General features: G+C 63.9%; 1 protein-coding gene across 7 annotated transcripts in view; it reads left to right on the top strand.

Moving 5' to 3' along the window:
- Positions 1 to 18,628, top strand: part of SBF1 (SET binding factor 1) — a 62,241-nt gene extending 43,613 nt beyond the window's left edge. The window contains exons 12-43 of one of the 7 annotated variants that reach the window (XM_082771443.1): positions 1,032 to 1,160; positions 1,399 to 1,497; positions 2,064 to 2,268; positions 2,613 to 2,725; positions 3,205 to 3,354; positions 3,488 to 3,556; positions 3,992 to 4,150; positions 4,337 to 4,596; positions 4,835 to 5,007; positions 5,211 to 5,284; positions 5,397 to 5,592; positions 5,880 to 6,007; positions 6,778 to 6,953; positions 7,528 to 7,605; positions 9,322 to 9,461; positions 10,155 to 10,359; positions 10,500 to 10,696; positions 10,796 to 10,933; positions 11,867 to 11,959; positions 12,268 to 12,345; positions 12,913 to 13,097; positions 13,170 to 13,346; positions 13,863 to 13,964; positions 14,045 to 14,230; positions 14,351 to 14,477; positions 14,562 to 14,692; positions 15,139 to 15,372; positions 15,487 to 15,597; positions 15,743 to 15,954; positions 16,130 to 16,217; positions 16,309 to 16,440; positions 16,590 to 18,628. In XM_082771443.1, coding sequence (XP_082627569.1) covers positions 1,032 to 1,160; positions 1,399 to 1,497; positions 2,064 to 2,268; positions 2,613 to 2,725; positions 3,205 to 3,354; positions 3,488 to 3,556; positions 3,992 to 4,150; positions 4,337 to 4,596; positions 4,835 to 5,007; positions 5,211 to 5,284; positions 5,397 to 5,592; positions 5,880 to 6,007; positions 6,778 to 6,953; positions 7,528 to 7,605; positions 9,322 to 9,461; positions 10,155 to 10,359; positions 10,500 to 10,696; positions 10,796 to 10,933; positions 11,867 to 11,959; positions 12,268 to 12,345; positions 12,913 to 13,097; positions 13,170 to 13,346; positions 13,863 to 13,964; positions 14,045 to 14,230; positions 14,351 to 14,477; positions 14,562 to 14,692; positions 15,139 to 15,372; positions 15,487 to 15,597; positions 15,743 to 15,954; positions 16,130 to 16,217; positions 16,309 to 16,440; positions 16,590 to 16,688 — 4,644 coding nt within the window. In that variant the 3' untranslated portion in view covers positions 16,689 to 18,628. The remainder of the gene's footprint in view (positions 1 to 1,031; positions 1,161 to 1,398; positions 1,498 to 2,063; positions 2,269 to 2,612; positions 2,726 to 3,204; positions 3,355 to 3,487; positions 3,557 to 3,991; positions 4,151 to 4,336; positions 4,597 to 4,834; positions 5,008 to 5,210; positions 5,285 to 5,396; positions 5,593 to 5,879; positions 6,008 to 6,777; positions 6,954 to 7,527; positions 7,606 to 9,321; positions 9,462 to 10,154; positions 10,360 to 10,499; positions 10,697 to 10,795; positions 10,934 to 11,866; positions 11,960 to 12,267; positions 12,346 to 12,912; positions 13,098 to 13,169; positions 13,347 to 13,862; positions 13,965 to 14,044; positions 14,231 to 14,350; positions 14,478 to 14,561; positions 14,693 to 15,138; positions 15,373 to 15,486; positions 15,598 to 15,742; positions 15,955 to 16,129; positions 16,218 to 16,308; positions 16,441 to 16,589) is intronic. The other 6 variants (XM_082771444.1, XM_082771446.1, XM_082771445.1 and 3 more) reach the window with 6 other exon arrangements.
- The last annotated feature ends 47 nt before the right edge of the window (positions 18,629 to 18,675 follow it).

The raw sequence follows: 18,675 nt of genomic DNA, 5'->3' as shown, positions 1-18,675 counted from the left end.
GACTCTGCTCCTCCTGCCCCAGGGCCTTGTGCCCGCACAGCAGAGTTGTTTTTTCAGGCTGCGTTGTAGGTCTGTGGATAAACTCCTCACCAAATGGGTTGAATTAAGGCTGGGGAGTGAATCTGTGGGAAGGTTTGCACAAATGCAGCTGCATCTAGCAATAAAGAGCTGCGTTGCCAGCAGGTGCCTGCCCTGCACCCCTGCCAGCTCCACCTGCATCCCGTGTTTGTCCTTGGGAATCCCGAGGTCCCACGGGTCTGATACCATTTCCCTGTTGGTGCCCACACGATGTCAGGTGCACCACAGCTGACGTTCCTGTACCTGGTGTCGTGCAGAGGCTTACAGAGGGCATCCCGCACGTCACAGCCTGGAGCTGTGGGTTTTCTGAAACCCAGGAAGTCCAGGGAAAATCTTAAAGTCTGGGCAAAGGAAGCAGAGCCTGGGGAGAGGAGGCAGGCAGGGCCGGCTGCTCCAGGTGCCTTGGGGCTGTTGGCAAATGCAGGGCAGGGAGAAAAGGAAAATATTCGAGGTGTGTGGGGGTCCGTGGGGAGACCAAGCACAGGAGAAGACAACAGACAGAGAGAAGAGGGACTCGGGCGCTGCGGCTCAGCGTGGCCAGCGTGTTCTTACAGGTTTTGAATGATTTTTTTAATGCTCAGTAAACGTTTATTGCTGACAAAGATTCATGTGTTCCATAAAACTATAAGCACGCCGTAAAACCAAGAAAAACTTTACTTTTTACCTTTACCTTGGTAAAACAGCCACAGAGCTTAGGAAGCATAACGAACCTCCACTTCATAAAACCATCACATGCAGCAGCTGCGTGTGGTACAAAATAGCCTGAACCCTGCTCACTTGGCTGCTTTGGCCACAGCAGCATCTCAGAAACATCCCATTCTTGCCCAAATAGCCACGCTGACTGCTTGTAGCACCCTGCAGCCCTGCTCCCAGCAGCTCACCGGGTGGGTGAGGGTGCTGGGGGAGCAGGGAGCCCCACGTGCTGCTGACAGCTCCGCGCTTCCCTGTTGCAGGCAGCGTTCCTGGGGCAGCGGGGGCTGACGGAGGACGACTTCCTCACCAAGGTGCTGGAGGGCATGGCGTTCGCGGGCTTCGTGACCGAGAGGGGTGCTCCATACCGTGCCATCGACCTGTTTGATGAGGTGAGCAGCTCCCCGGGTCCCTGCCGTCACCCTGCACCGTGCCGCCCGCGCTGGGAACGGGTGGGAACGGGTGGGACGTGCTCCATCCCACGGCACGGGCTGGGGATCTGCCTCGACGCTTGGCTGCGGTGCTGAGCCCGGCCTGGCAGCTTCTGGGGACGGAGCTGGGGCACGGGGAGGGCGGTGGGATCCTGCCCAGCAGGCTGCTGCTCCTCTCACCCTCCTCTCCTCCTTCCAGCTCGTTGCTTATGAAGTGAAGCGCATGCGTGCAGAAGAGGGGAACAAGCAGAAAATCCTGCGGCACATCAAGGAGCTGGCAGAGAAACTTTATAAAAATGTGAGTCCTGAGCAGCCGAGGGGAACTGATGGGAACCTGGGTCATAGCCCCGGTCAGCCTGCCCCCCCTCCACGCGTGTTACTGTGAGCTGGTGCTGGCGGTGCTGTTCCATCCTGCCCTGCACTGTTAGATGTGGCAGGACACCCGAAGGTGTCTGTCCTGGGAGCAGGAGCCCTTCTTTTGGGGTGGCCTGGCCATCAGGCACTTCCTTTGCTCTGGAGCAGCTGGCCAGCTGATGCAGGTGTTGTATGGCGCAGGACAGACCTGCTGAGGTCTTCCGAGAGCAGAGCAGAGCCCTGAGAGCCCCTTGGGTATTTCAGCCCTCCTGAATGGCTTTCTGCTCGCTGCTGGGTTCAGGGCCAGAGTGCTGTCCTTGCAGCTCCTGAGAGCAGAGCACGATGGCACTGTAACTAAGGACTCAGGACTGCAGGTCCGGGGGGCTGTACAGCACCTTCTGGGAGAGGAGGAGAGGAGCAGGGGTTGCAGAAATGCCTTTCTGAGCCTCCTGCTCCGGGAGGGGACACGACTTCCCCATGCCTGAAAAAAACCTGCCTTTGCTGTGCCAGGAGAACCCGTACCCCGCAGTGACCATGCACAAGGTGCAGAAGCCCACGGAGGGCTGCCACCTGCGCCTCCACCAGAAGCCTTTTCCCCGCCTGGATGAGGGCACAGTGCAGTGGATCATCGACCAGGCCACGGCCAAGCTGCAGACAGCCCCTCCTGCTGTGAAGGCGGAGAAGAAGTGCATGGTGCCGTCGGGCCCCCCCATCGGTAGGTGTGCGCTCAGCTCCTGTCCCTGCAGTGAGCAGCCCTGCTCGGGAGGAGCTCCCTGTGGCAGTGCCACTCTCGGGGTGCCACCTCACTTCTGCACTGCAACGTGTCTGAGGGTCCCGTGCGAGCAAAATGTGGGCAGTCCTGCCTCCTGGCTGAGTGGCAGCGCTGTCCCCGTTAGCTGACCCCAGCTTGGAGGTCCCTGGGCTGGAGCCAGCATGAGGGAGCAGCTGCAGACCCTGCAGGATTCCTCCAGCAGAGCCTTGGGGACACCCCTCGCCCCCCACCCTGGGGTGACGGCCCTGCCCTGCCCTGCCCGAGCTGACAGCCCGCTCTCTCCCCAGCTGCCATCCTGGAGCGAAACGGCAACGCCCTGGCCAACAGCGCCCGGCGCCTGGAGGTGGTCAGGAACTGCATCTCCTACGTCTTCGAGAACAAGATGTTAGAAGCCAAAAAGGTGAGGGGGGCTCGCCAGGAGCTGCTGGTTGAGGGGAGGGCACTGAGGTGGCTGCCTCTCCCCCACGATGGGCTGGGGAGGCCGCTCCGTGCCTCTCTCCAGAGCTCTGCCAGGCAGCTCAGTTGCCCTGTGGGCACTTGTTCTCGCAGCCCTGTTCCTCCCTGCTCTGTCCCTGGGCCGTTGGCTGATCCCTCCATTGCACCAGGGTCTCCCAGTGCCCCTCAGGGTCTGTCCCACGGAGGTGGCCGAGCTGGGGTCCTACCCCCAGCCTTGCTGAGCAGGGAGCCCCCCCGAGCTGTGCTTCCGCTGGGGATGCTCTGCTTTGCACCCACGTTGGATCAGCTGCATGCAGACAACGTGGTGTCCGCCCGCACAGCCAGAACCTGAAGCCCCTCCTGCACCTCTCCTCGGGGGCTGCCCTTGACCTCACCGTCCCCCAGAGCTCAGCCGGGCCCCATCTTCCTGCTCTCCTCCCGCAGCTCTTCCCTGCCGTGCTGCGAGCCATGAAGGGCCGAGCAGCCCGGCACTGCCTGACCCAGGAGCTGAACCTGCACGTGCAGCAGAACCGGGCCGTGCTGGACCACCAGCAGTTCGACTTCGTAGTCCGCATGATGAACTGCTGCCTGCAGGTAGGAGAGGGGCTGGGGGAGCACAGCCCTCAGGAAGGAGAGCGTGTCCTGCTGGGGGAGGCAGCCTTGTGTGGGGCTGGGGGTGCCTCAGGGTGTCTCTGAATCTTCCCCTGAGCTCTGTTCCCTTCCCCAGGACTGCACGGCCATGGACGAGCACGGGATCGCAGCTGCTCTCTTGCCGCTGGTCACTGCTTTCTGCCGAGTGAGTACCCGCAGTGCCCTGATGCCTGCTGTAGTCAGGCTGGGCTGAGGTCACGGAACCATCTAGGCTGGAAAAAACCTTCAGGATCATCGAGTCCAACCATCGATGTGACACACTGAGTGCCATCGCTATACCATGTCCCTTAGTGCCACGTCCACAAATCTCTTAAATACCTCCGGGGTTGGAGACCACCACTTCCCTGGGCAGCCTGTCCCAACACCTGATCGATTCTGCCTTCCAAAACCCATCTCTGTTGGGCCCTGGGTCAGTGCTGAGCAAATCTGAGAAGAGTTTGCAAGGAATGCTTGGAGGAGCTCTGATCCAAGCGGCCCTCCTGCCTGCCCAAGGGCACAGGCGAGAGAAGGGGTTAGCTGGGGAGGAGAGGCTGGCACGAAGGCCGTGTCTGCATGCAGCTTCTGTCTTCTGCTTCCTCAGAAACTGGGCCCGGGCATCACGCAGTTTGCCTACAGCTGTGTGCAGGAGCACGTGGTGTGGACCAACATCCAGTTCTGGGAGGCGATGTTCTACTGCGATGTGCAGAACCACATCCGAGCCCTGTACCTGGACAGCAACGAGGAGAACCACACGGAGGAGGTGAGGTGGTGGTGTCGGGCTTCCCGCAGAGCAGCTGCACGGAAGCAGCCCCTCTAGGTCCACAGGCTGATGGAGACGGACGAGGGACTGCAGCCTGCTGCTGGAGGCTGCTCTGGGAGCAGCGTGGTGAAGGCTGGCAGGTCTCCTGTCCATGCAGACCTCTGACACGTCCTTCTCCTCCTTCAGGAGAGCACGGAGGAGCCGCAGGAAGCCAAGTCTGCCCTCGAGATAGCGTCAGAGCAGCTGAGACTCTGGCCCACCATGAGCCGAGAGAAACAGCAGGAGCTGATCCAGAAGGAGGAGAGCACCGTGTTCAGCCAGGCCATCCACTACGCCAACCGCATGAGCTACCTGCTGCTGCCTCTTGACACCAGCAAGAACCGCCTGCTGCGCAGCTCCGGGCTGGGGGACGTGGAGAGTGTCAGCAACAGCCTGGTCACCAACAGGTACACGGGGCACGGTGCCGAGAGCACACCTTGGCACCATACCTGGGCTGCGAGGCAGGATTGGTGCAGGTTGCACTGCCCAGGGCTGTTTCATGTCAAGGGTGGAACCCCTGGGTTCATATGAAGAGGGATGAAGACTCCTTAGGACTCTGTCTGGCGTGGGCAGGGGCCTCCCGCTGTGGTTATGGCAGTGGGGAGACGTGCTCCAAGCTAAATCTTCTCTGCTTCTGTACGGCAGCATCGCTGGCAGCGTGGCTGAGAGCTATGACACAGAGAGTGGCTTCGAGGACGCCGAGAGCTCCGATGTGGCCAACTACGTGGTGCGATTCATCAACCGCTTCGTGGACAAAGTCTGCACGGAGAGCGGCGTCACCAACGAGCACCTCAAGGGGCTGCACGTCATGATCCCTGGTAATGAGCTCTGCCGGGGGGCGGGCGGCTGCGTGATCCCACTGCAGGACCCTTCCTGAGCAGCTGGGGTCTGCTCAGCAGGGGATTCTGAAAGAAGCAGCAAGAAGGGCGAAAGAGGAGCACTCAGTGCTAGGGGCAGGTCGCCTGGGGAGTGTGTGAGCTAACGAGTTGCTCGTGGTCCCTAATTTCGTGCTTGTCCGCAGATATTGTGCAGATGCACATCGAGACGCTGGATGCCGTGCACAGGGAGAGCAAGAGGCTTCCTCCCATCCAGAAGGTATCGGCCTGGCCCGCTGCAGGGTGTGGGGAAGGTTCTGGTGCTGCGCGGGGCTATCGAGTCCCCTTCCACGTCCGCGTGGCCCTAAACCTCCTCTTTTACACCCCCGTAGCCAAAGCTGCTGCGCCCCAACCTGCTGGTGGGCGAGGAGTGCGTGATGGAGGGCTTCCGCGTCTGCCTCATGCCCGACGAGCGGGAAGAGGCCGCGGGGGGCAGCGTCGGTGGCCCACCCCTGCTGCCTGCCGAGGGAGCCATCTTCCTCACCACCTACCGCATCATCTTCAAAGGCACCCCCACGGACCCGCTGGGTAAGGCCGCCCGTGCGCCCCGTCCCCCGGCTGGGGGTGTTGGTGCTGGGGGCAGGCGGCCAGGGGCGATCCCAAGCAGGGGCTGCGGCGGTTCGGTGGGTGCTCCCAGAGCACAGGAGGGTGCCTGCTCTTGCTGTGCGCCCTCTGGAGAGGTTACACCGCTCGTGCCCACCTCCAAAGCCCCGTGGCCCTGCTGTAGCACCTCTGCCCTGTTGCTGGCCTCCTGATGCTGTGGGCCTGGTGGGAGCTGGCCGGGCGGTGGCTGACGCGTTCCCTGTTGTGCCCAGTGGGGGAGCAGGTGGTGATCCGTTCCTTCCCCATCGCCTCGCTGACCAAAGAGAAGAAGATCAACATCCACAGCCAGCAGGATCAGTTCCTCACGGAGGGCCTGCAGCTACGCTCCTGCACATTCCAGGTGAGGCTGCGGGGGGCTGCTCCTTGGAGCTGCATCAGCACAGCTGAGGGGAGCCTTGGTGGGGGGACCCAGCAGGGACCTGGCCACTGCTGGCTTCACCCCCTGGGACGAGGCACTCGCTGCCCGTTCTCACCTGGTTTTTGTTAGTTTTGCCTGCAGGGGCCAAAGACGGCCTCTGAAGGGGGTGAGTGCACCTGGGGACAGAGCCTGAGGGCCCCTTGCAGAGGAGGGACGGGGCTGTGGTCCCGATGCGGGGCTGGTCGCTGTTTGTAGCTGGAGGCTCCTCTCCAACTGCTTCAGTAGCTGCTGGAGCCCTGGGAAGGCACGTGCCGTGCTCATGCCCTCAGAGGTGATCCTGGAAACCTTGTAGTGGGTCCTAGAAGAGGAGAAATCCAGCAGGGAAAGATGTTAGGAGGAGAGTCACTGCTGAGCATTGTGTGTCTCCGAGAGACTCATGGAGGCAGAGCAGCTCGGGGAGGAGAGCACCACGCAGAGTGCTGCCTGCCCCTTGCTGCCTGTCCCTGCACTTTGGGGACATCCCGGGGGCAGTGTTCACGTACAGAGCAGCCCCAAAAGGGCCATGTATGGCACCAAATAACTGGCACAGGGGGCAGACGGGGAGCCCCCTGCCTGGCCCGTGCCCATGGTGGTCGCTGCTGAGCAGGACCTGGGCCGGGGGAAGGGCTGGAGGAGCTCTGCTGGTCTCCCTCACCCCACGGTGCCAAGCACACGGTGACCCCCCTGAGCCTGCCTTCTGCTTGTCCTCGCAGTTGCTGAAGATTGCCTTCGACGATGAGGTGGCTTTGGAGAGTGCCGAGGTCTTCAGGAAGCACCTGCACAAACTGCGCTACCCCCAGCACGTCCACGGCACCTTCGCCTTCACCGTGGGCCAGTCACCCAAGCAAGCCATGCAGCCCAAGGCCAAGGAGAAGAACCCCTCCCTCAGGTACCTGCAGCAGCCCCGGAGCAGGGGGAGTGGTCGTGGGATGCTCCTGGCCCTTGCAGGCGGTGCTGGGGCTCTTCTCTCCCTCCTCCAGCCCATCAGCAGAGCTGCCAGGCAGGGGAAAAGCAGGCACAGGGTCCAGAGCTGGATCTCAGGGTCCCTGGGCATGCCTTGCTCAGAGCTCCCTGGCACGGGATCCCTGCTCCCTTTGGGTTTTTGCAAGGAGGGGAACGGTCCTTATTTTTGGGGATCCTTTTCCAAGCGGAGGACCAGCCAAGCCTGGGAAGCGTGCTGACGGCTTCAGTGCTGTTCCCTGCACGGCCGCCCAGGCTGAAGCAGCACAAATCCCGAGGAAGCATCTCGTGGGAGAAGCTCCACTGGGCACGAGAGCGTGGTCTCTGCCTTCCCGGGGGACGGGCAGCGCTGCGGGGCAGTGGAAGAGCTCTGTGCTTGGTGCTGGCCCGAGGCCAGACCCTGCTCCTGCGCTCGGTGGCCGCTGTAGCTGTGGGTCTGGTTGCTGCTGGTCGTGCTTGGTGTGCCCTGGAGTCTAAGCTGCTCTCCCGTGTTTGTGACTCAGCTCCCAGCAGGTGACCGGTATGTTCCAGGGCCTGACAGTGGGGGTCATGTCCCTCGGGCACCTTGGCCATTCAACCACGTAAGATGCCTTCACCCTGTGCGGGAGCTTGCGAGGTGGCCTCGGCTCAGGCTGCAGCCTTCACTGCTCCCAGGGCTTCTTCTCACCTCCTCTGCATGCTGCCTGGGCTGGGGGCTTGGCACTTCGGGGACGCCCTTTTCCAGGCTGAAGGTTTGGGGTGCGCTCCTACCGCAGCCTCAGTTCGCGGGCGGCCGTCCTAGTGCTCCATGGCACTGGGGGATCCCCAGGACGTGCTGAGGGAGCTCTGCATCTTCCTACTAACCTCTGGGGACCACCAGAGCTGCTGGGCACAGCTCTCCTGGGCACGGTCCCAGATCTTGCGAGGTCTGCTTCATCACCACCCCACGTCTGCTGCCGGCTGTGCCCCACACTGCCTGCAGTGTTCCTTTGGTTAGGAAGCACTCCTGCTTCTAGCCTCTGTACCTGACCACTGGTTCCCAGTGCTGTTGCCCAGTCCTGAGGCTTTTCTTCTAATAACTGTAGGGAGCAGTTAGATTCCTTCTTGGTCTGCTTTGCAAAGCAAAACGAGCCCCCTGCTCTCACTTGGGCCCCAGTCCTGACCCGGTGAATTACCAGAGATCCGTGCGCCAGCTTGGCTGTTCTGGGCTGGACGTGGCCGATCCCTGCCTGATTCCTGCAGCTTCCTTACTTGATCCTCTTTGAGCCCGTGGGCTCCCTGAGATGATGATGATGATGATGATGATGATGATGATGATGATGATGATGATGATGATGATGATGTGTGAGGTCCTGCACACATGCAGACCGTTCGTGCCTTTAAGCATAGGCTTTTTCTGGAGCTGTGTCCTAAGGAGCCTGCTGTGACCACGCAGCCTAACCACCTGCAGGTTTTTGAAGATTTCCCTCCTGCGCCTTCCCATTCTGCCCTGGGCAGGCAGAGAAGTCCCCCCAAGGGCGGGTGTGGGGCTGAGCCCAGCTGCTGTCCCTGTCCCTTACACAGCGCTGGGCTCGCCTTCAGCAGCTCCCCTCTGCCCTGTGGCTGGGCTGGGCTGGGCTGGCAGCGTCCCCACGCAGCCTCCAGCAGCCATCACCTTGCCCTGGGGGTCAGAAGGAGCCCACCTTGGAGGAATGAGGATTTTTTCATGGTGGGGGCAGTGGGCACGGGCTGCCCCGAGGAGCTGGGGGTGCCCATCCCTGGCAGTGCTGGATGGGGCTGGGGGCAGCCGGAGCTGGGGCAGGGCTTGGAACGAGATGGGCTCTGGGGTCCCTTCCAACCCAAACCATTCTGGGATCCACGATTCTCTAGGGACACGACAGATCAACGGGTTTGAGGGCTCAGATGTGGAGGTGGTGGCTTCAGAGCCCGGGACATGTCTGTCTCCATGCTGGTGGTGCTCCCGGGAGGATGGGGCGCTGGGGGCTGCTCAGCCTGGCTGCCCCCAGCCTCTGCAGCCTGGGCTCGGGGCTCGGTGCCGAGCGCTCGCCCCGTGCTGGGCGCTGCAGGTGGCATCCATCCTCTGGTGGCCGTGACTGCGACCGTGCCTGTCGGTGGTGGTTGGGGTGATCGGGGTGCTCCAGTGGTCGGGGTGCTCTGGTGATTGGGGTGGTCGAGGTGGTCAGGGTGCTCTGGTGTTCAGGGTGCTCCATCTCTGCTTCGCTCTGGGGGTGATGTGGGTGCTGCTCCAGCCTGCCCTGGTGGCTGTGCTCGTGCTGGAGCGGGTGTCAGCTGGCCCCGGCCTCTTTCTCTTGTTCCAGGACGCTCTCCAAAAACCTGGTGAAAAACGCCAAGAAAACAATCGGCCGCCAGTACGTGACACGGAAGAAATACACGCCGCCCGCCTGGGAGCAGCGGAGCAGCCAGCACTTCGCAGAGGACAACGAGGACGAGATCTCAGGTTGGGGGCACCCTGCGCGGGGAGGGAGGTGGTGGGAGCAGGGGGAGGCTGCAGCAGGAGCCCCTCGGGTCAGCTCTCGGCTGTCACCGTGAAGGGAGCAGGCGCGGGAGCTTCCCTGCGCACAGCCCTGCCCCTGGTCACCTCTGGCAGTCCCCAGCAGCCTGCCAGCTCTCGTCCCCTTGCAGGGGGCAGCAAGCTGAGATATTGCTGCCTTAGGAACTGAAAACACCCAGTGAGATGGGTGGGGGGGAGGGAGTTACTTGGGCTGTGGCCTCAGCCTGTCAGAAGAAAATGTGCAGCAAGAAAGCTTGGATTAGATGTGAGATGAACTCGTTTGGGCTGAGGAGCAAAGGACCAGGAGGAGTTCTCAGTACTGAGGATCCCAGCCTTCCCCCGGGAGGGCTGTTGGAGGAGGCATGGCTGTGGGAGCTGGGGTTCAGGGGGAGCAGTAGTGGCTGACTGCAGAGCTTCCCTTCTGTTCACGAGGATGCTTTGAATTCTGTTAACCTAACGAGCAAAGGCTCTTGCTTCAGAGCCCTTGGGAAGGGTCAGAGCTCTTCCATTGCAGGGGAGGGCAGTGGGGTGCAGCTCCCATCCTGTGCTGTCTCTGCTAGGCTGGACGATGCCCCCAGCTGCAGGCGGGACACCTCCTGCGTGCCGCAGGCTGAGCCGGACCCCCCTTTGTCTCCGCAGTGTCCGAGGAGATGGACAGAAGCACTTTGACCCCCACCACCACCATCAAACCTTCGGAGAAGACCATCAACCACCTGGTGGAGCGAGCCTGCTGCCGCGACTACCAGCGGCTGGGGCTGGGCACGCTCAGCAGCAGCCTCACGCGCTCCAAGAACGAGCCCTTCCGCATCTCCACGGTGAACCGCATGTACGCCATTTGTCGGAGGTGAGCCCGAGCAGCACGGGGACAGCCCCTGGGGAGAGGCCGTGGGGGCGCAGCGAGGGTCTCCGGTCGCCCGTGGGAGCTGCGGGTGGGCTGGTGCTGCCCCTCGCCGCGCCCTGCAGAGCCTCCGCTCTCCCCCGCAGCTACCCCGGGCTGCTCATCGTGCCGCAGAGCATCCAGGACAACACCATCCAGCGCATCTCCCGCTGCTACCGCCAGAACCGCTTCCCCGTGGTGTGCTGGCGCAACTCCCGCACCAAGGCCGTGCTGCTGCGCTCAGGAGGGCTGCACGGCAAGGGCGTCGTGGGCCTCTTCAAGTCCCAAAACGCCCCCACCACAGGTGCCTGTCCCCCTCACCCCTGGGCAGCGCCGTGCTGGGGCGGGCTGCGGCCCCATCCCGTGCCCCGGGGCAGTGCTGATGCTCTTGGCTTTCTCCCAGGCCCCTCGCAGACAGACTCCACCAGTTTGGAGCAGGAAAAGTATCTGCAGGCCGTGATCAACTCCATGCCTCACTATGCTGACGCCAGTGGGCGCAACACGCTCAGTGGCTTCACCTCGGCACACATGAGCAGCGCAGGTGAGAGCAGCTGGGTCGTGGCGCTGCGCAGGGCGCAGGGGAGGCAGGAGGCTCGCACCTTACCTGGTGCACGGGGCCCTGCTCGTGGGTCCTGCTGCGTGTCCCAGAGCCTGGACAGCCAGGTGAGCAGCTCTCCCTGGTCTGCCACGTCCACGAAGGCAGCAGAGCCTTCCCGGCGCACTTCCCAGAGCTCCCAGTTCCCACCGGGTCTCCAGGACTGGTGGTGGTGGGGACGGGTTTGGGCAAGGCAGTGCCCCTGCACCTCCAAGCACTGGGAGCTCCCAACTGGATCCAGGAGCTTGCTGAGAGCTGGGGGTGGGTGGGAGGGGACGGACCCCATCAGCTGAGACCTCGGCACCAAGCGCAGTGGGGGCAGCGCGGGGTCTGTCACGGGACGCTGCGGTAAGTCTGCCTTGTGCTGCCCGAGCAGAGCTCTCCATTGCTGCCATTCCATTGCCATTCATCGTCTGTCCCTGCCATCCCACCCCGTCATTGCTGCGGAGGTGACCGGGGGCCAAAGGGGTGTAGGAGAGCCCAGCTCCCCCAGGGCTCGTTCCCTGGTGCAGGACCTGCCCGAAGCTGCTGCAGGAGCAGCACGGCCAGAGGGGCTGGGGGGCGGCGAGGGAGCGGGCACGGTGCTGGGGGATGCCCCCAGTGCAAAATACCCAGGGCAGGGCTGGGGCAGGGCGGTGGCACTCGCTGGTGCTGTGGGGTGCAGCCCCTGCTCACGCTGCTGCCGCAGGTGCCAGGCTGCAGCTGGAAGGTGTCCCCTGCATGCTGGCCCCTGGTCCCGGCCCCGGGCTCTCCTGCTTGCCGCTGGTTCCTTCTCGGGCCCCTTCCCTCCCTCTGGAGCAGCCGTGGGGAGGCAGGGCGGGAGGGCCCTGCGGGAGCAGCACAGCGAGGCTCAGAGCTGACGTTTTGTTGGTGCTACAGATTTCTCCGACAAGAGGCAGCCTAAGCTGGGATCGCTCATGAAGCAGGTGATGGGAGGGAAGGACGATGGGCCCGGTACTATTAGCCGTGGAGGTGAGGACGTGCGAGTGAACGCTGCCTCGTGGGGGCCTCGCGAAGGCCCCCGGGCCGGGGCAGCTGGGGTAGAGTAGCTGCTTCCCTCTTGCTTCCCCAGAGCTCTGGCATGGGGCAGCCGCAGGGAGGGGAGGGAGGGACCGGCCGCAGGACCCGGAGGCAGCTCCGCGCCATCTCCATCCCATGCGTGGCTCCACCAGTCGCTCCATCCCGGCCCCCGTCCCTTCCATCCATGTCCGCCCAGCGAGAGCGTTGGTCCAGCTCTTCCCGGCGCCTTCGCTGAGGTTGCTTTCGTCCTGTGCTCTCAGGGCTCGGTCACAGAGCCAGGGTCATCACCCTCTCCACCCCCAAGTGCGCGTCGGCGAAGGGCCGCGAGGCGCCCCGAGGTACGGTACCGCCGTGCGCATAACCACCACCCGGGTGCTAACCTGACAACTGACCCCACACCCACAGCCCACACACCCCACGCCCCCCTCACACGACTAATGCCCCAGTAACACCACCGCCCGCCCGCTCACGCCTGCGCTCAGCTGAGCACGGCCCCGCTGCGGCCCGGCCGCGGTGCCTGCGGTAAGTACTGGGCCTGCCCGCGCCCACCCCGCGCCCTCCCCCAGGTTTGCTTTAGGCTCCTCGCACTTCTGCTGGTGCTCGCTGGTGGCGGCGGAGGAGAGGGTCTGGCTTGCAGGGAAGGGGGCACGGGGGCAGCCCGCCTTGCTCGGGGCTGGGGCTGTTCCCAGCACACGGCGGGCAGGAGGCCCTACAGCACCCAGCGAGGAGACGGAGCAAAAGCAAACCTGGTGCCCAGCACCTTCCCAGCATGTGCTCCGAGGGCTCTGCCCTGCAGCTCAGCTCCCACGGAGAGCTGCTCGCCCTGCGCCAGCCCCTCGGGGTCAGGGTGAGCGCAGCGGCCGTCCCGGCCTCGGGGCCCTTTGGTGACTGCATCTGTCTTGCAGGCAAGTGGGGCAGCATCCGCGCCAGCGGGCGCATGAGCAGCTACGCCCTGAACGTGGAGATCGGGTCGCGCCTGGCGGGGAAGGACCTGCTGAGCGCCCAGCACAACGGCAGCCCCGCCGAGGCCAGCTTCCTGCGGCAGCACCGCGCCTCGCTCTACATCATCGGGGACAAGTCGCAGCTGAAGGTGGCCGAAGGGGACGCGGTGGCGGCGGGGCTGGGCGGCGGGTTGCACGGTGCTGACGCTCTCCTCCCGCAGGGGGTGAAGCCGGACCCGCTGCAGCACTGGGAGGTGGTGCCCATCGAAGTGTTCGACGTGCGGCAGGTGAAGGCCAGCTTCAAGAAGCTGATGAAGGCCTGCGTGCCCGGCTGCCCCGCCGGCGACCCCCCCGTCACCTACCTGCGGTCCCTGGAGGAGTCCGAGTGGCTCTCCCAGGTCAGTGGTGCCCCGGAGGCTGCAGGGCCCCCAGTCTGTCCCCATGGTCGGAGTCTTCGCTGTCGGCTCGTGTCAGGGATGTGTTCGTCTCTCCTGGTGAAGCAGAGGCTGAGGGGGGTCTGGGGGCTCTGTCCCGAGTGCCACTTGGCGCAGAGTGGGGACACCAAGTGAACACCAAGCTGGGCTGGGAGGAACAAGGCTGAAAGAGCCCAGACAACGTGCTGCTGGTGGCTCTGGATATGAGCACTGCAAGCATCTGGGGCAGCTGCTGGCTGGAGGAGCAGGGCAGGGACCCAGGAGCCGGGGGGACCCAGGTTCTGCTTCTCTGCAGGACGGGGTTTGTCTGCAGGGCTGCCCTGGGCACAGACCCGGGGTGCACTGGGGTTGTGTCCTGGCCCTGCAGAGCCCTTGTGCTCTGCTCCATTTGAAGAGTGTTCCAGAAGAAGGGCTTGCTTTGCCCCACAGCAGCAAATGAGCTTCCTGCTCCCTATTAAGTGTCAATCCTTGCCTTGGCAGATCCACAAGATCCTGCAGATCTCAGTGCTGGTGGTGGAGCTGCTGGACACGGGCTCCTCTGTGCTGGTCAGCCTGGAGGACGGCTGGGACATCACCACGCAGGTAGGAGCCCTCAGCTGCCCGGCGCGACGGCTGCCACCGCGTGTCCCCAGGAGCATCTCGAGCCCCCCCTGTCCCTGCAGGTGGTCTCCTTGGTGCAGCTGCTCTCGGACCCCTACTACCGGACGATGGAGGGCTTCCGCCTGCTGGTGGAGAAGGAGTGGCTGTCCTTCGGGCACCGCTTCAGCCACCGCGGGGCACAGACCCTGGCCAGCCAGAGCAGCGGCTTTGCGCCCATCTTCCTGCAGTTCCTGGACTGTGTGCATCAGGTGAGGGCCCCGCGCGGGCTGCTGGCCCTGCTCCCCAAGCACTGGTGCCAGTTCATGGCTTGGGCAGTGACTGCCAGTGTGGGTGTGTGCTGGGAGCCCTCACCCCGCTCCTCCTTGCAGATCCACCTGCAGTTCCCCATGGAGTTTGAGTTCAGCCAGTACTACCTGAAGTTCCTCAGCTACCACTACATTTCCAACCGCTTCCGGACGTTCCTGCTGGACTCGGACTACGAGCGCATCGAGCTGGGTGAGGGCAGCGTGCGGGGTGTGCAGGGGGGGGGCAGCTCAGTGCCTGGCCCCAAATAACGCCCTCCTGCCCTCCTCTCCGCAGGCCTCATTTACGAGGAGAAGGGTGAGCGGAAAAGCCAGCAGGTCTACAAGTCCATTTGGGATTACATCGACCGGCTGAACAAGAAAGCTCCCGTCTTCTTCAACTACATGTATGCCCCCGAGGATGGGGAGGTGAGAGCTCTGCCGCTGCTCTGGATCCACCTGCTCCAGCCCCCCAGGACCCCGCACTCTGCAGGGGCTCAGGGATTTCTGGGGGTACTGCAGGGACCCTCGAGCACAGGAGAGATCCTGAGCTGGCGCTGTCAGGGCTTCTTATGGGCTCTTCACCACCACGAGCTGGATGGCGAGCCCAGTCTGGGGCTGGGCTGCTCAGAGCCTGTATTTGGGCTGGGCCCTGTCCTGGCAGCAGCTCTGGTGTCTCCGGGCCAGCATTGCCCTCTGCTGACCAGCCTGCAGCCAGAAAGCATCACCACGGGGAAAGCTCTTTGTGAAGGGACTGGTTTCCAGTCTGGACAGAGAAAACCAGTACAGCACAGGCTCATCTGCGACCCTGCCGCAGGGCCAGGTCTGCCTGGATGCCGCCCGCTGTTCTCAGCGTAACCCTGGCTCTTCCCTAGGTGCTAAGGCCGTACAGCAACATTTCCAACCTGAAGGTGTGGGACTACTACACGGAGGAGACGCTGTCCGAGGGCCCCTCCTACGACTGGGAGCTGGTGCAGGGGCAGCCGGAGCACGTGGAGGAGGCAGACCGGCAGGACACCAGCGCCCCGCAGACAAAGCGCAAAATCATCTGGCCCTGCTACGACAACCGCAGCCGCGTGGAGCCCGACGCCATCTCCAAGCTGCTGGAGGTGAGTTTGGGCTCAGACGGTGCCCCAGAGGTGGTGCAGTGCCCCATGCACGGCGCTCTGCAGCCCCCCCCGGGACACAGACAGCTCGGGCTGATGCCTGAGTCCTCCCTGCAGGAGCTGCACAACCTGGAGATGGAGCTGGGGCAGGTCCCGGAGCGCTGGAAGGACACGTGGGACAAGATCAAAGCTTCCCAGCGCACCGAGGCCCGGCAGGAGGGCAGCCGGGTAGGGCTGCGACGGGGCTGAAGGGAGGACTCGGTTCTGCCGAGGGTGCCCAGCGAGGCTGCTGTCGGCTCCTGCAGCCCGGGGCTGGTGCTTGGCGTGCCCGGGGAGCCGTCCCCACTCATACGGTGCCCTCTGCCCCCCGCAGACCCCCAGCTCCCTGCTGATGTCCTCCGGCCTCTCCCACCACCGCCGCTCGCTGGGCGTGTACCTGCAGGAGAGCGGCGTGGGCTCCACGCTCAACCTCAGCCTGGACAGCGACACCAGCAGCACCTCCACCCCATCCAGCGGGAAGCAGGGCGGCCGGAAGAGCACCAGCACGCTCTACAGCCAGTTCCAGATGTCGGAGAGCGAGAACAGGCAGGCAGGGGGGGACAGGGGTGGGGGACAGGGGTGGGGGGCCCTTCCCAGAGAGCTGGCACCTGGGTTCTGCAGCGCAGGGACCTTGGTGGTCCCCATTGATGTCCAGCTGCCACCTCTCTGCTTTTGCCCACGGGGCGCAATGGGGCACTGACACACTGCCTGCCCCCCGCAGGTCCTATGAGGGGACCCTGTACAAGAAAGGAGCCTTCATGAAACCCTGGAAGCCTCGCTGGTTTGTGCTGGATAAAACCAAGCATCAGGTACTCAGGGGCTGGGCAGGGCAAGGGATGTGTCCGGGGTCCTTCCCTCCCTCCCCACGTCCTGAGCTGTGTGTGGGACCTCTCCCCCCAGCTGCGGTACTACGACAGCCGGATGGACACGGAGTGCAAAGGTGTCATTGACCTGGCCGACGTGGAGTCCATCACGCCTGGCACCCCCACCATGGGGGCCCCCAAGACGGTGGACGAGAAAGCTTTCTTCGATGTGAGTGGGGCACCGAGCCCCTGCTGCAGGGAGGGGAGCTGGGCAGCCCATGGCCCCTGCCCCTCGCTGGGCTCCTGGGGGCCGTGGTGTCGCTGTCTTGCCCGGAGCAGCCGCCCGGCCCCGCTGACCTTCTCTCTCCTCCCCTGCAGCTGAAGACGACGAAACGAGTTTACAATTTCTGCGCCCAGGACGTGCAGCTAGCCCAGCAGTGGATCGACCGCATCCAGAGCTGCTTGTCGGACGCGTGAGCCTGGCTCAGAGGAGCCTCTATTCCAGGCACAGAGTCTCCCGCGCCCCAGCACGTGGAGCAGAGGCAGTGCCCAGGCTCGGCGCTGAGCCGGGGCTGTGACTGACTGGCGAGGAGCTGGACCCTTCCCGTCGGCCGCGGGTGTGCTGCACCGGAGTGCCCGCAGCCGCCCGTGCTCCCGCAGGTGGTGGTGGGGGCAGGATCAGCGTGTTACACTATGGTAGGACTGCGTAGTGGAGGAATTCGTCGCATTGAAGCAGGCTGGGGTGCGGGCGGGAGCCTGTCCTGCTCTGCTCCCCCGTCCTGTCTGAGCCCTGTAATTACCCTGTGTCCGCTCTGCACCTCCGGGCCAGGCGGCCTCGCTCCAGCTCTGCTGCAGCAGGGATGGTGCCGGCTGGCTGGAGAAGGTGCCCCCCGCCACTGCCCCGTGCTGCTAGAGAAAGCAGGAGCTGCCTGGCTCCCTCGTCCTCCCCACGGCTTGCATGTCTGCCCGAGCACCCACGGGGCAGGGCCTGCTCCCTCCTCACCCGGTGCCGCTGCCCCCGGTGCAGTTGCTGGCCCGAGCGTGGCCCAGGCTTAGCCCCTGCCCTGCTGGAGTCGGGGATCTGCAGCTCAGGGTGCCCGTGGGTGCAGAGGGCGCTCGCCTGAGCTCTGGGACCATCCTGCCCTGGCCCTCGGGCAGTGCTCCCCAGCCCTTGAGCTCTCACAGACTTGCACAGGAACAAACGAGCACAGCTGCTGCCTGCCCAGGCTGCTCGCGGTGTTGTAGCTGTAGGCGCCAGGCACATGTACAAGGGGAGCATGGACGTGGCTGGTGCCTGCTCAGGCTGTGACCAGCAGGCTCCCTGCCCTGGCAGGCTGCAGCCTCTACCTCCTTGCTCAGGCTTGCTGGTGGGGGTGCGTTCCCCACGGGAGGTGCCAAATGCTGCAGCCTCGGGGCCCTGGCCCAGGCTGGGGGGTGCCCCTCTGTCCCTGCAGGTCCCTTCCCAGGTGGGGACCACCCAGCCCCAGGGGCAAGGGGTCCTGCTCGGCTGCAGCCCAGGGTGCCCACGGGCTGTGAAGCCAGGTGATGACGCCAGGGCCAGGATGTGATGGGCACTGTCGGGTGCCACACAGCCTCTGCTCTGGTCTCCGCTCTGGCCGCCCCGTGCGTCCTGCGGCAGGGAGCAGGCAGCACCTCGGCGGGCACCGTGCCGGGCACTGCGCTGTGCTGCCCGCTTCTCCCCACCTCCGGGGCTCGTCCCCTCCCCAAGCCCCCTGCTTGTGCTCAGGCTGGGCCCCTGCCAGCGCTGCCAGGCCGAGCCCACCGGTGGAGGGGTCCCGGCCCCGCAGGAGGGCAGGTTTGGCCCCACAGCGCTGCTGGGGGCTGCGTGTCCCCCCCGCTGCCGCCTCCCTGCTTCTTGCTGTCACAGTGTCAGTGCAAAGGGGGAATCTCGGTACAGAATCAGAGCCTGCAGCACCTCATCCCCTGCACTGGTGTTACTGCGGGGGGGTTTGGCCCCGCTCACCCCGAGGTCGCTTCCTGGGCAGGTGGAGGTCGCTCGGGGCTGTCCGTCCGTCCGCAGGACGGGACCCGGCCCCCGCAGCCCTCCCAGCTCCACGAAGCGACCGTGACCAGGGCCCGACCCTCCACGCCTCTCCTGCAAGCTCAGCCAGCTCTCCTACCTGTCTTGTTTTTAAAGGAGTTCCTTGTTTTATTTCAGTGCAGAGGTCTTTGTACAGTCTTAATCCCCAGGTTCCCCTCTTTGTTTTATTGTACAATAATGGCTGTGGCAGGTAGCTGGTGTAACATGGAGGTTTTGTAACTTACCTGAGCAGTTGTAGATTATTGAAGTTTCTGTACATTGTGTCAAACATACAGAGTCCTTGTATTGTATTGTGCCTAGAGGAAAAAGGTTATTATATAAAAGAGAAGACTAACTGAATTTAATAAAAAAATTAATATGACACGTGCCCCTTGTGCCTCACTGCCACCGACAGCGGGTGCC

The sequence above is a fragment of the Aythya marila genome (genome assembly GCF_965140915.1).
Source record: "Aythya marila genome assembly, chromosome: 1".
In the NCBI taxonomy this organism is placed as follows: domain Eukaryota; kingdom Metazoa; phylum Chordata; class Aves; order Anseriformes; family Anatidae; genus Aythya; species Aythya marila.
Note: the sequence above shows the minus strand (reverse complement) of the source record. Positions and strands in the feature narration are given on the sequence as shown.